The 17,016-nt window shown below is 43.6% G+C and overlaps 1 protein-coding gene across 1 annotated transcript in view; it reads right to left on the bottom strand.

The window, feature by feature from the left end:
- Nucleotides 1-16,652, bottom strand: part of DOCK5 (dedicator of cytokinesis 5) — a 216,535-nt gene extending 199,883 nt beyond the window's left edge. The window contains exon 1 of the mRNA XM_082842361.1: nucleotides 16,386-16,652. Coding sequence (XP_082698487.1) covers nucleotides 16,386-16,428 — 43 coding nt within the window. The 5' untranslated portion in view covers nucleotides 16,429-16,652. The remainder of the gene's footprint in view (nucleotides 1-16,385) is intronic.
- Nucleotides 16,653-17,016: the final 364 nt, after the last annotated feature.

Genomic DNA, 17,016 nt, shown 5'->3' with positions numbered 1-17,016 from the left:
GGCCAGGTCCAGCCTTAGGGGCTTTGAAATTGGAAATACTAGAATCTAGTCTGGACCTTTGAGGATGGACTCAGCGCAAACCAACCTTCCCTACTTAGGAATCAAGCCTGCTCTGCAAACACGGGCACCTGACTGCCAGGCCAGCCTACTGGCGGGCAGGCTCCCGCCTAGTGAACTTTCAGATAATGATTACGTACTGCCCACTGCACCAGGAAGTGTGCTAATCTTATTCCTACCTCCTCACTTGGCTCAGAGCCTTCTATGATCTCACAAACGCAAAGAGTAATAAAAGTTAGTAGGCTTGGACTTCGAAATTCCAAACCACTAGAAGCTGCTCTCCAAAACTTCACTCTGTAGCAAATGGCTTTTGCCTCTCCCTTGACGATTCTGATTTTAAGCATGGCTTGGCCACAAGGCACAAACTATGGTCTGCAGGACTGTAAACAGTAACCTTGGTTCTGATGTCAGCTTACCATGTGTCCCCGAGCAAATCAACATCTGCATCTCAATCTTCTTCAGTAACTCAAAACACGATTTACATTTTTAAGGCATGTCATATTAGTGATGTTGTTAGACTACAGAAATTATATATATACACACACACACACACACACACACAATGTTCTGTTTCATTAGTGAAATACTTTATTTTATGTAACATAAGACCAAGTCTTGTGTCTGCACCAGGATGTCCATTACCTTAACAAAATAGGACTGTGGCATCATATTTTATTGTCTTCAAACAGATAGAGGAGTCAAAGTCTGAGATCTTACCCACCATAAAATAGCCATTTAGATCCTAAAAACAACCAGCAAATCAAAATGAGATGTGATTCCACGAGTTTTAAATTTTAGGATTATAAAGAGATGAGACTGGTATAAACATGAAAATTCCATTTTGCCCTTAACTGAAGCAAAATCTTGGATTGGGCTTTGATGATAAGCAGAGAGAAAGAATGTGTCGTAAGTAATTAACTGAATTGTAGAAAGCAAAGTGTATTCAATTACGGATGGTCATCAAGAATACAAGGAAGGGGGCTTCCCGGTTGGCACAGTGGTTAAGCATCTGCCAATGCAGGGGACATGGGTTCCAGCCCTGGTCCAGGAAGATCCCACATGCCACGGAACAACTAAGTCTGTGCACCACAACTACTGAGCCTGCGCTCTAGAGCCCGTGAGCCACAACTACTGAGCCCACGTGCCACAACTACTGAGCCCACGTGCCACAACTACTGAGCCCACGTGCCACAACTACTGAGCCCACGTGCCACAACTACTGAAGCCTGCATGCCTAGATCCCGTGCTCCGCAACAAGAGAAGCCACCGCAATGAGAAGCCCGCGCACCACAACAAAGAGTAGCCCCCGCTCGCCACAACCAGAGAAAAGCCTGCGCACAGCAATGAAGACCCAACACAGCCAAAAATAAAATAAACTTATAAAAAAACAAAACAAAATAAAGTGGTTGCATCAATTTACACTCCCACCAGTGCATGAGGCTCCCTATTGCCATACATCCTGCCAACAGTTGGAATTTGTTTTTTTGGGTTGTTTGTGGGGTTTTTTCCCCCCAACTTAGCCCTTCTGGTGGGGTTGTAGTTGTCTAGCACTACGTTTGCATCTCTGTGATGACAAATGGAGATCAACACCTTTCCAAATATTTATTGGACTTTGGATTATCATTTTTTGTGAAATGCCCATTCAAGTCTTTTTCCCATTTTTCAATTGGGTTATTGTTTTCTCTTTTGATTAATATTTCTTCACATATTCACAACAGGTTAGATATGTGTATTGGGACTGTCTTCGTTCTACTCTGTGGGTTGTCTTTTTAATCTCTTCTTAAGGGTGTCTTTCCGTGAACAGAAGTTCTTAATTTTAATATGACTCAGGATAATTTGTTTTCCTTTTAAAGTTAGTGTTTTTTGTGTCCCTTTAAGAAATCTCTGCCTACTCCAAGGTCAAGATGTTCTCTTATGCTTTTTTTTTCTGAAAGCTTTCACTGTTTTACCTTTCAGACATTTGGAATCAATCCTTTATATGGCATTAAGTAGGAGTCCAGTACATTTTTTCAATATAGATAACCAACTAACTCAGCACCACTTTTTGAAGAGATCAGCCTTTAATCACTGCATGCCATTGTCATCTTTAGCAGACACTCTGTCACTGAGTCTGATTCTTTTTAATGGCTGTACGGTGTTCCACTGTATGCATGTTTCATAAGTAACAACCCATGCCCGACTGATTCCCATTTAAGCTGTTTTCATGTCTTTACTATAAAGAATGCTGTCATGAATAATCCTGTCCGTATACCATTGCTCACATGTGTTAGTACATCTGTAGGACAAACTCATAGAAATGGAGTCGCTAAGTCAAAAGGTGTGTGCATTTTTAAATCAATATTTGACAGAGGTTGTACCAATTTTAATTGGATTTTCAGATCACGGTGAACTGCGCACACAGTATTATTATAAGACCCAGTACAGGGGCTTCCCTGGTGGCACAGTAGTTGGGAATCCTCCTGCCAGGGGAGGGGACACAGGTTCGAGCCCTGGTCTGGGAAGATCCCACATGCCACGGAGCAACTGAGCCCATGCGCCACAGCTGCGCTGTGGAGCCCGCTGGGCCCGCGTGCCACAACTACTGAAGCCCGCGCACCGCAATGAAGAGTGGCCCCCCGCTCACCGCAACTAAAGAAAGCCCACACACAGCAACAAAGACTCAATGCAGCCATAAATAAATAAATAAGTTATTTATTTATTTATTTTTTAAAAAGACCCAGCACATTAGAACTTCAATTATACCAAAGTTCCCAACATTTTTGAGCCTTAGGATCCCTTTTTAAAAACCAATAAATGTGGGCTTCCCTGGTGGCGCAGTGGTTAAGAATCCGCCTGCCAATGCAGGGGACACGGGTTTGATCCCTGGTCCAGGAAGATCCCACATGCCGCAGAGCAGCTAAGCCCGTGAGCCACAGCTACTGAGCCTGCGCGCCACAACTACTTAGTCCATGTGCCACAACTACTGAAGCCCGTGCACCTAGAGCCCGTGCTCCACAACAAGAGAAGCCACCGCAATGAGAAGCCCACACACTGCAACAAAGAGTAGTCCTGGCTCGCCACAACTAGAGAAAGCCCACGCACAGCGATGAAGACCCAACGCAGCCAAATAAATAAATAAAATAAACAAATTTATTTGAAAAAAACAATAAATGTTTAACTATGCTTCTAGTATCCACTGACTGAAAAATATGTATATAACCATGTAATTCACAGACACTGTGCCTCAGGACCTAAGAAATGGAAACTAACCAAAGTGAATCATGCTGTCATGCTGAGGTGCAGGCTCCTCTGCTTAACACAGTAAAGAGCAGGGGCACCTGCTATCTGCACCTGGTCTGAAGGAAGCTCAAAGCTCAGGGCAGTCAGGCCAAGGAGCCTTACCCAACCTGCTCCCAGGTCAAGTGTTCAGAATAAAGCATCATCATTTTGTTCAAAACACAAGTCTAAAAGAACGCCAATGGGCTTTCACTTCCAGGTCAGCACTATAATTATAATCCTTTATGATCAATACGCAATTCTCCCTTCGCCCATCAGCACCTTGTAAACCACAGTAACACGTGTTCTCAAACATGCCTGTAACATCATGAGAATGTCACGCTACTTATTGATTTTGTGACTGACATCAATGTCAACACCACAGTGCTGAGGACCAAAGACATGGGGCCCGCTGCCGGCCTGAGACATTGTGACCACCACAGAACGCACAGCATGACTTCCACTTTGCAGCCTCAGACCTCTGAACACGCTCCCTTCCCAGAACACTTCAAAAGGGGAAGGTGCTTGGCAAAAGAAACCGTCAACAAAATGAAAAGGCAACCAACTGAAAGGAAGAAAATATTCATAAATCATACATCTGATAAGGGGTTAATGTCCAAAATAGGTAAAGAACTCATTCAATTCAATATCAAAAACAAAAAAAAACAAATAATCCAATCGAAAAATGGGCAGAGGATCTGAATAGACATTTTTTCAAAGACATACAGATGGCCAAAACATGCTCAACATCACTAATCATCAGGGAAATGCAAATCAAAACCACAAATGAGATCTCACCTCACACCTGTCAGAATGGCCTATCAGAAAGACAAGAGATAACAATCACTGGTGAGAGTCGAGAAAAGAGAGCCCCTGTGCACTGCTGGTGGGAATGTAAATTGGTGCAGCCGCTATGGAGAACAGTATGGAGGTGTCTCAAAAAAATCAAAAACAGAACTATCGTATGATCTAGCAATTCCGCTTCTGGGCATTTACCTGAAGGAAACAAAAACACTAACACAAAAATATGGAATAACCATAAAATACAAGGAAATCCTGCCATTTGCAATGACATCAGTGGACCTTGAGGTCGCTGTGCTTAGTGAAATAAGTCAGAGAATGAAAGACAAATACTCTATAATATTACTCATATGTGGAATCTAAAAACCACAACAACATAAATACAGAGAACAGACTGGTGGTTGCCAGGTGGACATGGGGTTGGGGGAGGAGAGATTGGTGAATGTGGTCAAAAGGTACAAACTTCCAGTTATAAGATAAATAAGTCCTGGGAATGTGATGTACAGCATGCTGACTACAGTTAATAATAGCTACTAAGAGAGTAGAATTTTTAAGTTCTCATGAAAAAAAAGAAAGTAATTTGTAACCCTGTGGGGTGATTGATGCTAACCAGAGTTACTGTGTGATCATTTCACAATATAAACAAATATCAAATAATGATATTGTACACCTGAAACAAACAGAATATTATATGTCACTTATATCTCAGAAAAAAACGGGGGGAGATGATTTAATAGCTGGATCTTGTTTAGAACAAAACCTCCACCTGGAAAAAACCCAGGGATGACACAGCCTTCCTCCTGTGTGGAGAGAACTTACTCTTTAGAACCTTATGTAGACATGATAAAGAAACTTGCTTTCTCCAGAGTTATGAAGAAAAAGGAAGCAGCTAGAAGACAAGTTAAGACAAGCAAGACATTTGCTACGAGCTCTGGGATTTTGCTGAAGTCATTTTATGCCTCTGGGGCATACTTTTCCAATAAAATAAAGTGTTAGCCAAGAGGTGATACATATAGAATCTAGCTCTTAATCTTTTATGATTCTAGACACAAAAGGGCAAAGAAGTTAGATTTCTATGACTTATTCTTATAACTGGTCTGTGGCAGGAAGGCTGGGGAGTGACAGCCCTCTCGTTCCAGGCTCACAGAAAGTACAAATAAAAGACAACGCATCCTGCCACAGGTACACAGGTAACAAACCAGTCGGGGGGATGCACTCACCTTGGGTGAGTCAGCAAAGAGCTATTTGCAAGAGGGAGTCAATCTCTGCTGCAATTTCCTTCCCTCGAGTTTTTTTTTTTTTTAATTGAAATACAGTTGATTTACAATGTTGTGTTAGTTTCAGCTGCACAGTAAACTGATTCAGTTATACGTATATATATCCTTTTTTTACATTATCTTCCATTTATAGGATATTACAAGATATTGAGTATGGTTCCCTGACTGTACAGTATCAAGTTGTTTTAAAAGACGAAAACTAGGGGCTTCCCTGGTGGCGCAGTGGTTGAGAGTCCGCCTGCCGATGCAGGGGACGCGGGTTCGTGCCCCGGTCTGGGAAGATCCCACATGCCGCGGAGCGGCTGGGCCCGTGAGCCATGGCCGTTGAGCCTGCGCGTCCGGAGCCTGTGCTCCGCAATGGGAGAGGCCACAACAGTGAGAGGCCCGTGTACTGCAAAAAAAAAAAAAGTAGACAACCAAGATTCTTAGAGGGCGTCTTGGGCATCTTCCAGTCCCTTGGGGAGCATGGAAATGTAAGAGAAAACGGCACAACGCAGAAAGGTGGACGCATCTGAACAACAGCAGCCTTGCGATGGCACGGAGGTTTGTGAAAAGACAAAGATCACTTTTTTGTTGTTGTTGCGGTACGCGGGCCTCTCACTGCTGTGGCCTCTCCCGTTGCGGAGCACAGGCTCCGGACTCGCAGGCTCAGCGGCCGTGGCTCACGGGCCCAGCCGCTCCGCGGCATGTGGGATCTTCCCGGACCGGGGCACGAACCCGTGTCCCCTGCATCGGCAGGCGGACCCCCAAACACTGCACCACCAGGGAAGCCCCAAAGATTACTTTTGCCTCTTGCTTAGGTACTGGCTGCCAGCAATTCAGACGATCGTCTGAGTGAACTGATGGCCAGCCCAGGCTCTGAGAAGACGTGACCTGGACATCACTTGGAAAAATTAAATTAACGCAAGCATCCTCTGCTTTTGCTCACCCAAATCTCTGCCTCAAAAGCATTTCTTAGCCTGATCTCAAAAGCACTTTTTTAAGCTTAAAACTAAAACCCTATTATTCCTGAGGTATGCTGGAAGTTAATACTTATAATCCAAGGTTAAAGGACTCCCAAAGGATTTATCATAGCCTTTAATGTCCACACACAGTGGACATTTCATAGGTGATTTTACCTATTTGATGAGGGAGAAAACTATTTTTCCCTCCTTTTAAATATTTAGTGAAAAACAAACTATGTGACCATACTCAAGTTTGTGGCCCATAGATAGGGGTCAAATTCTATTATAATTCTATTACAACTCATTTTGAAGAACTGAAATGAGTTATAAGAGATTTTGACCCATATTCCTCTTCTTATTCTTATTCTTTTGACTAAAATATTTTATATGTATAAAGTTATTGTGTTATTATATTGAGTATTGCTGGAGAAAAAACTAGAAGTTGGAAAATTTTTCCTTTATGGAAAAAAATCATTGTAATGAGATTTGAGTCCTTGCCCTGAAACCCCACTGGTTTGTTTCCGAAAATTTAGATGAGGAGAAAGCACAAATTAAGTTGCAGCTAACATGTAGGCAGATAGGACCACTACAAAAAGCCTTCTGTAAATCTGGACAGACTAAATTTTGAGTAACTACTACCTTTGCTTCAAAGCCCCTCGCCAGTACTCTAAATTACTTTTCTTCTCCACGTTACTTGTGATCTCATATTTTTTGTTTAATTACCCTGCATACAGTATAGATGTGCTTATCGTAAGGCATCTCAACTCCTTTTGGGTAATGGGAAGTAACGGATGAATTTAAATGCCTTGTTTCTTCCATTAGATTGCACTGTTCCTTTCCAACTCGTGCTCAACGAACTAATCCAATGAGTCAGAACCTCCTAAACCCTATTCACCACCGTGGTCAAGCCTTTTCTTTCCATTTAGCCAATCCTACAACACAGCTTCCTCCAGGAAGCCTCCACAAATAATGAAGAAATAAAAAGGAACAGCAGCAAATTACCATTGTTCCCTTCCCAAGAATGCATTATTCAGGATTTCAATTCCTCTCCCACCCCACGATGCTCACACAATCCTTTGCTTAAACAGTTATTAAATCTCTTTTATCTATTCTTTAAATGTTCCTTTTCTTATTGCATTTTTTTAAATTTTTATTTATTTATTTTGGGCTGTGTTGGGTCTTTGTTGCTTTGCACGGTCTTTGTTGTGGCGAGCAGGGGCTACTCTTTGTTGCAGTGCACGGGCTTCTCATTGCAGTGGCTTTTCTTATTGGCGGAGCACGGGCTCTAAGCGCACAGGATTCAGTAGCTGTGGCTCGCAGGCTCTAGAGCGCCGGCTCAGTAGTTGTGGCGCACGGGCTTAGTTGCTCCGCAGCATGTGGGATCCTCCCGGACCAGGGATCGAACCCGTGTCCCCTGCACTGGCAGGCGGATTCTTCACCACTGCACCACCAGGGAAATCCTTCTTCCTGCTTTTGACTGTATCTCATTGGAAGTGCACGTAGGGCAAAATTTTCCATAACGTGGGGGAAAATTTCCTCTTCCGGCACACAAGACAAATTTAGGTAGATAACGGCATTCGTTTATTCCTTCATCATTTATTTACTGAGTGCTGACCACTTGCCAGGTGCCATCCCGGGAGCGGGGGGAACACTAATGAAAAGGATAAAGTTCCTGTCCTCATAACTCTATATTCCAGGATGGGAGACAGACAGTAAACACAAACAAATAGGACAATTAGGGAAAAGGAGAGACATTGAGAGGTTTGGGCAAAGACAGCAGTGTCTTTAGCTGGGGTCCTCAGAAACCTCTAAGGAGGGATTATTCCAACAGACGCCTGAATAATACAGGAATGTTATTCCATTTTTAATTCTTTTTTACCTAACTACAGGTTGATCCTCATTATTCGCAGATTCTATGGTATTTGTGAATTCTCCCACTCGCTAAAATTTACTTAACCCCCAAATCAACACTCCTGGTGCTTTCAAGGTCATTCCCAGTCATGTGCAGAGGGGCAAAATGTGACATGCAAGTTCCCATCTGAGGTTGGACAAGGGGACACTGCCTTTTTGTTTCAGTTCTCATACTGTAAACCAGAGTCCTTCGCATGGTCTTAACTTTAGTGCCATGTTTTTCTTATTTTGTGCTTTCTGTTAATGATTTTGCTATTTAAATGGCCCCCAAGCATAGTGCTGAAGTGCTGTGTCATGTTCCCAAGCCCAAAAAGGCTGTGATTTACCTTACAGAGAAAATGCATGTGTTAGATAAGCTTCCTTCAGGCTTGAGTTTACATATAGGGTGTGGGCCCGTGAGTTCAATGTTAGTGAATCAGCGATGTAAACCTTCTGTTTAAGGTCTTTAAACCTTAAACAGAAACACACATGACATATGGTTATATGTTGATCAGCTGATGAAAACGTGACCAGAGGCTCACAGGAACCTGACCTTGTATTACCCCTAGGAGCAATGGTAACATATTAGCTAAGTCAGTGTTCTTGGGGACTTTACAGAATATTAACTACCACAAATAACGAGAATCCACAGTATATCGAAGAGAAAGTTTCAGTTGGGCACCAGCCTCCTCCCTCTTTAATGGAGAAAACGGTTTGATGGCCAACAGCATGGAGCCAGAATCCAATATACTGCTATTCTATTTTTTGTTGCCTTTATTTTTAAGGTTGCCACTTTTCTGGAGCAAGTGATGCTGGTTCCCCTTTAATGGCAGGAATGTAAGGTTTTCTTTTTCAATCACTGCTTTAAGTAAAAATAAAAAAACAGGCAGGGCTTCCCTGGTGGCGTAGTGGTTGAGAGTCCGCCTGCCGATGCAGGAAACACGGGTTCGTGCCCCGGTCTGGGAAGATCCCACATGCCGCGGAGCGGCTGGGCCCGTGAGCCCTGGCCGCTGAGCCTGCGCGTCCGGAGCCTGTGCTCCGCAACGGGAGAGGCCACGGCAGTGAGAGGCCCGTGTACCGCAAAAAAAAAAAAAAAAAAAACAGGCAACATAAAATATTAAGTAAAAAATAACAAATTCCACTTATATGTGTAACCTAAAAAAATGATACAAATGAACTTATTTTCAAAACAGACTTAGAAAACAAACTTATGGTAACCAAAGAGGAAAGGTAGAGGGGGATGGATAAATTAGGACTTTGGGATTAACATATACACACTGCTTTATATAAAATAGATAATCAACAAGGACCTACTGCATACCACAGAGAACTGTACTCAACATTCTGTAACAACCTATATGGGAAAATCACCTGAAAAGAAAGGATATATGTATATGTATAACTGAATCACTTTGCTGTACACCTGAAACTAACGCAACATGGTAAATCAACTATACTCCAATATAAAATAAAAATTAAAAAAATAATAAATTCAATGGGGAAGAAAGAGATGGTTCATTCAAAAGTAAGTCTCCAAAAGTGAGTATATAAGATAGTCCTTTGGGACTCAAGAATAAAGTATCAGAACTTTTACTTATATTTATTTTTATCTTAAAAAAGATAAAGAAATTAAGCTCTAATACTTACGAACTAACAACAACAAAAAAAAAGAGAAGGCAAATGGGTAAGGCAATAGGCATGAAGCAGCTACACAAGAGTACCTGGTGTAAAAATTAATACAGAAACAGAAACATCAATTAAAATAGTCAGGAGGCCAGAAGTGGAAGCCGTGGCACCCTACAGGATAGCAGAGCCCAACAGGAAGAAAGACTTCCCCTTCTTGCCCGGCAAGAGCTCAGCCAGTGGGAGCCTGTCACAACTCAGCCAATGAAAAGCCACTATACTTCAAACACTCAATTCCTCCAATGGACTCTTTGTTTACTACAGCCCTCCCAACTTCCTTTTCCCCTCTACAAAAGAGTTCTCCTCTCCTGGTTGCAGGGATGTGCATGTGGCTTGCAGACGCACTGAGGGTTGCAAACCCTGAATTGCAATTCTTTGCTGATTCTGAATAAATCCATTTTTTGCTGGAGAACTAACTGGCAGTCTATTTGTTTCACGTCAACACTGGACATGGCAGAGATCAAAGTGACAGATGAACAACTGAAGTCTGGGAAACACATATGGAGTTGATTTTGGGCTTAGGAGTGAGATTATATGCATATGGATGAAAAATTTATCCTGTATGAACCTTAGTTTTCTTATCTGGAAAGGAGACAATATATGAGAGTTACAGCATTATCACAATGATTTAATGAAATAATGTGTAAAGCAGCAGTGTTGAAAGTTTTGAGTCTCAGAACCCCTTTAACACTCTGAAAAGTTATTGAGAATTCCAAAGAGTTTTTGTTTATGTGGGTTATATCTATCACTATTTATCATAATAGAAATTCAATCTGAGAAATTTTAAAAATACTTATTCGTTAATTAAAGTAACCATAATAAACCCCAATACATGCTAGCAATATATATATTTTAGATCAAACTACTTTTCCAAACAGAAACACTTAGAAGAGCAGCATTGCTTTGCATATTTGTAAATCTCTTTGATGTCTGGCTTCACAAAAGGCCTTTGGATTCTCATACCTGCTTCTGCATTCAATCTGTCCCGGTATCACACTCAATGTAGCCTCTGGGAAACTATTCTGTATACTCATACCAGAACAGAGTAAAGACAGGCCAATAACATCTTAGTATTATTACCAAAAAAGTTTTAACCTCATGGGCCACCCGAAAGTGTCTCCAAGAGCCCCACATGTACCTGGGACAGACTGAAATAAAGGGCTCAGAACAGTGCCTTTCATGAGGTAAATGCCTAATATTCTCTATTCCTTTTATTCTCAGCCTCAATGTTGTTAGAACATGAATGTATTAGGGCAAGGACTTCTTCAATTCATTACAACTGTATAATATCTAGCTTGGTCATGTTACTAACTGGTTCTGTAACTAGCTGTGTGATCTTCATGGCCAAGGATTCTTAATCTGTGTTCAAATTCAGAGGATCCATGGACTTGAAAAGGGAAAAAAAGCTACATCTCTGTTTTCTGACACTCAGCATTTACTTCAATGATGACCAGAGGCAATAAACCACAGGTGTACTGCTGATGCTGGCCTCAATTGAAATCACAGGTGTCTTATATATAAAACAGATAACTGACAAGGGCCTACTGTAGAGCACAGAGAACTATATTCAATATCTTGTAATAAGCTGTAATGGAAAAGAATCTGAAAAAGAAAAGATATATATACGTATAACTTTGCTATACACCTGAAACTAACACCACTGTAAATCAACTATACTTCAATTAAAAAATAAATTAAACTCTCCTCCACTGTTGGTGGGAATGTAAACTGGTACAAACATGATGGAGAAGAGTATGGAGGTTCCTTTAAAAACTACATATAGAACTACCATATGATTCAGCAATCCCACTCTTGGGCATATATCTGGAGAAAATAGTAATTTGAAAAGATATGTGCACCCGAATGTTCATTGCAGCACTATTTACAACAGCCAAGACATGGAAGCAACCTAAATGTCCATCGACAGAGGAATGGATAAAGAAGACGTAGTATAGACACACAATGGGATATTACTCCGCCATAAAAAAGAATGAAATAATGCCATTTGCAGCAACATGGATGGACACAGAGATTATCATACTAAGTGAAGTAAGTCAGACAAAGACAAATATCATATGATATCACTTATATGTGGAATCTAATAAAAAATGATACAAATGAACATTTTTACAAGACAAAAACAGACTCACAGATCTTAAAATCAAACTTATGGTTATCAAAAGGGAAACGTTGAGGGGGAAGTGATGTATTAGGAGATTGGGATTAACAAATACACACTACTATATATAAAATAGATAACTAACAAGGACCTACTGTATAGCACAGGGAACTCTATTCAGTATTCTATAATAACCTATATGGGACAAGAATCTGAAAAAGAATGGATATATGTATAGGTATAGATGATTCACTTTACTGTGCACCTGAAACTAACTCAATATTGTAAATCAACTCTACTCCAATAAAAAATTTATTAAAGAAATCACAGGTATTTTCCTATATTATGGTTACTACAGATATCTTGAAAAATTGTATCTGCTCATCACTAATTCAGAAGTATGGTAGTTATTATGCATTAATAAAGAAGCACATATATTACAATATCACAAATTTTTGAAAACTATCTTGACAGCTGTAGTTCAATTACAGGTGGCTTCAATTTTCAGTCCTTCATATTTGACTTTATGCAATTAAGAACATTGTTCTGAGAAAGTGGGCCACCTTAAGGGTTTAACCTGATTGGCCAAAGGCATTCATGTAACCAAAAAAGTAAGAACAACTTATGTTAAGCAATTCACTTTACCTCTTTAGGCATCAAGTTCCTCTCTTTAAAAGGGAACTGAACTAATCATTCTCTGATGAATGGGGACCCACAGCACACCTCAGTGCATTAACAAAGCACAAGAATCGGTTTGGATTTTTACACTAACATTTGAGAATCTACAAAGTTAAATGCTCTTAGACTAACTGGGCCTAGCACAGCGAAATAGTCGAAAAGCTAACAGTGAAGCAAATATTCCCCCAAACTACCTCTTATCACAATATAAAAACGTATAGGACAAATCCCACCAAACAATAATGAATGATTTTGCAAAGGTTCCATCATCAACATAATCTGGGTCTGTTCTTCATAGAAATAGCTTGTTTGGGAACAGACTTAAGAAATGTTTCGATAAATGTATCACTGTTTGCTTAACATCTAAATAAAAGTTTTCCACCTTCATATCTTAAAACACGCAAAATGAGAGAAAGAATAAAGGAAAAGAAAACAAGAAAAAAAAAATGAAGGGAGAAAGAAAAGAGTTTTCCATGGCTGTGGGGCAGCCCTCAGCACTTCACATCAGGGCACTAATGGCCCAGAAGTTTAAAGAACCAAGTCTGTGGTCCTCTTACCCGATAACCAACAACAGGTCATTTAAGCCCACCTGATGCTAGAGGTTGAGTCAACAGTTGAAGAAATAAGAAAGCCCAGACATGTTGCATTTCAGTCCCTGTAGAAAAATCTAGCTGTCAGGGATAGCCAATAGTGGCACCAAGATAAGTAGAGACAGCTAGCTTCACCGTGCACAATTCAAACTGAGATCAAACACTACCCTCACGCAGAGGAGCTGGGAGTCATTAACACGCTTCAAAACGGCCATCACATGGTTTCCTTCCAGCAGAAACGAAATCTGTCCAGCAGACCCTCAGAAAGGACAATAATCCCCCCACAAGTCCAACAAGCCAGTTTCCCCAATCATATTGAAGCAAGTCTGTCTACTCCATGCCTGTTTTCTCAGCAGCACACCTCCTTTTTTTTACTTGCAAAGATAAAGACAGACTGAAGGCTCTCGCTTCATCCGTCTAACGGATGGATGGATGGATGGATCTAACAGAACAAAACAAAAGTCATATTGGAGTGAATGAGATGCTGAAACCTAATGGGGAAAAAAACTGCACTAAATCATCATAGAAATTAGGTTGGCACTTTAGAACGCCACCCCAACGCCAAGGACAGCCAGTTACTGAACGCGTGCTCCATAGCGGTATCCCTCTCGAGTCACAGGAATACAAAACCATAACCTTCTGATTCACTGAACCAAAGGATAAGTAATAAAATGTAGGAATGGTGAGGGAGAGGCGTGAAGGTTATGAGGTCCGGGGAACACCAAATCTGAAGGAGGCAGTGGGTAGGGCTTTGAGGCCTGGGTGAAAGGCCGGATTGTGGGATGCAGAGGTGGGAGGGCACTCCGAACAGGGGACAAGCACAGGGGAGCAAAGTCCCAAAGGAGGGACTCTCCATGGGATATTGCACAAGAGGGAGAAGGGCAGTGTCTGCGCCGGAGGGTTGATGGAAGAAGCTGTGAGAGAGATGGTTTGTGAAGATATTGCTGAACTGGATTCTCAGAACCTTGAAAACTGGGCTCAGTTTAGCCATTACCCGGTAGGTCAAGGAAGGCTTCCAAGCAGGGAGGTAATATGAACAACCATGTGTTTTAGGAATAAACAATGGACATTGATCTCATCAGCTCATCTGTCCTAACAGTGGGCCCTTGTGTCAAATCCAGATTAATCAGAACCTATTGTGTCTAGTGAAATAAATTTCCCAAATTATATCTTGGGGCAATTTTGCTACCACATATGCTTTGGAAATGCAGTTCACTTTTCTTGTCTGATGATAAATAACAGACTCTAGAACAGGAAAAAAAAAAGAAAGAAAAATTAAAAAGAGAAAATACCATCCTTGTTCCTATGACTACGGCAATAAAACCCACATTTTTCGGATATGTCTGCATTAACTACACCAAAGTCATAATAGTTTTGGAAAGCGTTTCTCCTGTTAAACAAAATTAGAACTGATAACTTTTTTGTGAGTAGTAATTATTGATTAGGTATTGCTAAATCTACTTTAATTTAGGAGTTAGTACCCAATAACACTCACAAATGAAGAAACTGACGCCGACTCATTTCCACAACTACTGGCTACTTACTGGCACCTGATGAGGAACACCTGTCTGAAATTTTATGACCAATTCATGAGGGGGATGGTCTGGAGCAGAAGTAACAACATGCACCCATTTCTGAGTTACAACCATAGGAGAGTGCAAGGATTCTAAAAGAAATTTAAAGGAAAGAAAGTGTTTGCAACAGAGGGAAAACAAGGCATTACATGCATGTTATTATATACACACACACACATATATACATAAAGGATCACACTCTAAAAGTAATCAATGTGAGAAGGTTGGTGTGTTTTTTGTAACTGACTACAGAGTTGAAATGCACATAGAGATGTTAAGATACAGTATCTCTGAAACAGACGTAGTCGTCAGAAAGTATAGAACAGGTTCAGGGACCGCTCCCTAGTAACCACTGAGGTGAAGGAAAAAAATGGGGGTGGGATGGGAGTGAAGTCGAAGACTAACTTCCAAATAGGCCCAATGAATGACCCTGACAGGAAGTGATAAAATTCTCAACGCACACAACTGTGTTTATACTAGGGAATCGCACCCAAGCCTAATAGCCACTGTAATTGCCCCGCTAAGTGGCAGTCTTCCCACAAGACCTCAGCAACCTCACCCCTTGATAAAAGTAGGACCAAGGTTTTTCACCTGGGTCAAAACCCGCTCATCCCCTTGTTTCGGATCGAAACTAATACAAAAGCAATTCCCCACACATCCTGGGGGCCCTCCAGCACCGCTGTTATGAATGCCAAGTGCCTAGCATGGGACCTGTCATAGTTTTCTTAATAAAATGTCCTCGATCTAATCCCACGACGGGATCGGAATTCTGAAGGCAGTCTGAAATCTTCCCCATACACGCTCCGGTAGGGGATGACTGTCCGCACAACCAGCCCCGGGGGCCAGCCACCCCCGTCCCCATGCCACACACTTCTTGTCGCTTCCATCACCTCCACACCACAACTTGAGTTTCCCGATCAGTTTACAACTGCTATCAGGATCCCAGTGCCTGGAAGGAACGAGGGGAGGGCGGCTTCCTACCCCCAACTCTTCTCTTTAGGTTTCAGAGAGAACCTACGAAGAGGGAGGGCAGAAAGCACTGGGGCAGCCAGCCGACTTCGCGTTCTGCCTGCTGGTTACAAAATACTGAATGAAGTCACACGTACAGGGAGGAGGGGGGCGAGCACCAGACCTGGGTGCCCCAAATGAACCACAGGCGAACGCCCTCACTTTGCACGTTTCTACGCTGCAAAGCGCTGCAGCTTTGGGCTCGGGGGCAGGATTGCCAGTCCCGGAGCCCAACTGCACTTTTAGCCACCCGGATTCCCCAAACCCAGGATGACTTCCCCCACGGGGCTCCCGGAGAGGGCTCCGACTCCCACCGCCCGCTCTGTGGGACGGCTGCAGCTGGAGCCGAACCCTCTCGGCGCCCCCGCGGGCAGCGGGAGACGGAGCCGGGTCCCGGGCAGGCGGGCACCGAGTGGCCCGGCGTCCGCCGCCCAACTTTGCGCGGGGCAGGGCCGCTCCCGCGAACTTGGCGGCGGCCGGGTCGGGGGCGGGGTGGGGCGAGCACTCACCAACTCCGTACTTCTGCCTCTTGGTCGGGATCCAGCGGGCCATGGCGGCGACCTCGCCCCGCGGCAGCGGCGGCGGCGGCGGCTACAGCTCCCAGGGCTCCGGCTGCCACCGCGCCGCGCTCCTGCGCGCCCCGGACTCTTCCGCCATGTTCCGCCAAACTTCTCCCGGCCCCGCGCGCCGTCTCCTCGCGGCGCTGCCCGCGATACGCTCCGGCTCCAACCCCGGGCCGCGGTCACCTGCTGGGCCCGGCGGCCGCGGCGCCGTGCGCGCCCCTCCCGGCACCGCCCCGGCCCCTCCCGCAGGCCGCGCCCTCCGCCCGCCGAGGCCGCCTCCGCGCCCCGACCCGCGGGCGCCCGGCCTCTCCCGCCGGCCCGCCCCGTACTCCGCGCTCTTCCCGGCCGGGGCTGGCTCCGCCTTGCGCACTTCCCGGGAGCAGTTCCCCAGCACAGACTGGGGTACAGTTTTTTTCCTTCTGGTGTTTTGCTTTTTTCCCCGCCTTCCCCACCCAGACTAAACCCCTTGGATCCCGGGGGGCGGGTTCCCCGCCGCGGGTGTCCGGAGGGCTGCGCTGGAGGCGCCGGGCACCCCCAGGCGGGGCGGCCGAGGATGCGGGGTCCGCTCCCACCGCGC

Source organism: Leucopleurus acutus (genome assembly GCF_964270905.1).
Source record: "Leucopleurus acutus genome assembly, chromosome: 7".
NCBI lineage: Eukaryota > Metazoa > Chordata > Mammalia > Artiodactyla > Delphinidae > Leucopleurus > Leucopleurus acutus.
Note: the sequence above shows the minus strand (reverse complement) of the source record. Positions and strands in the feature narration are given on the sequence as shown.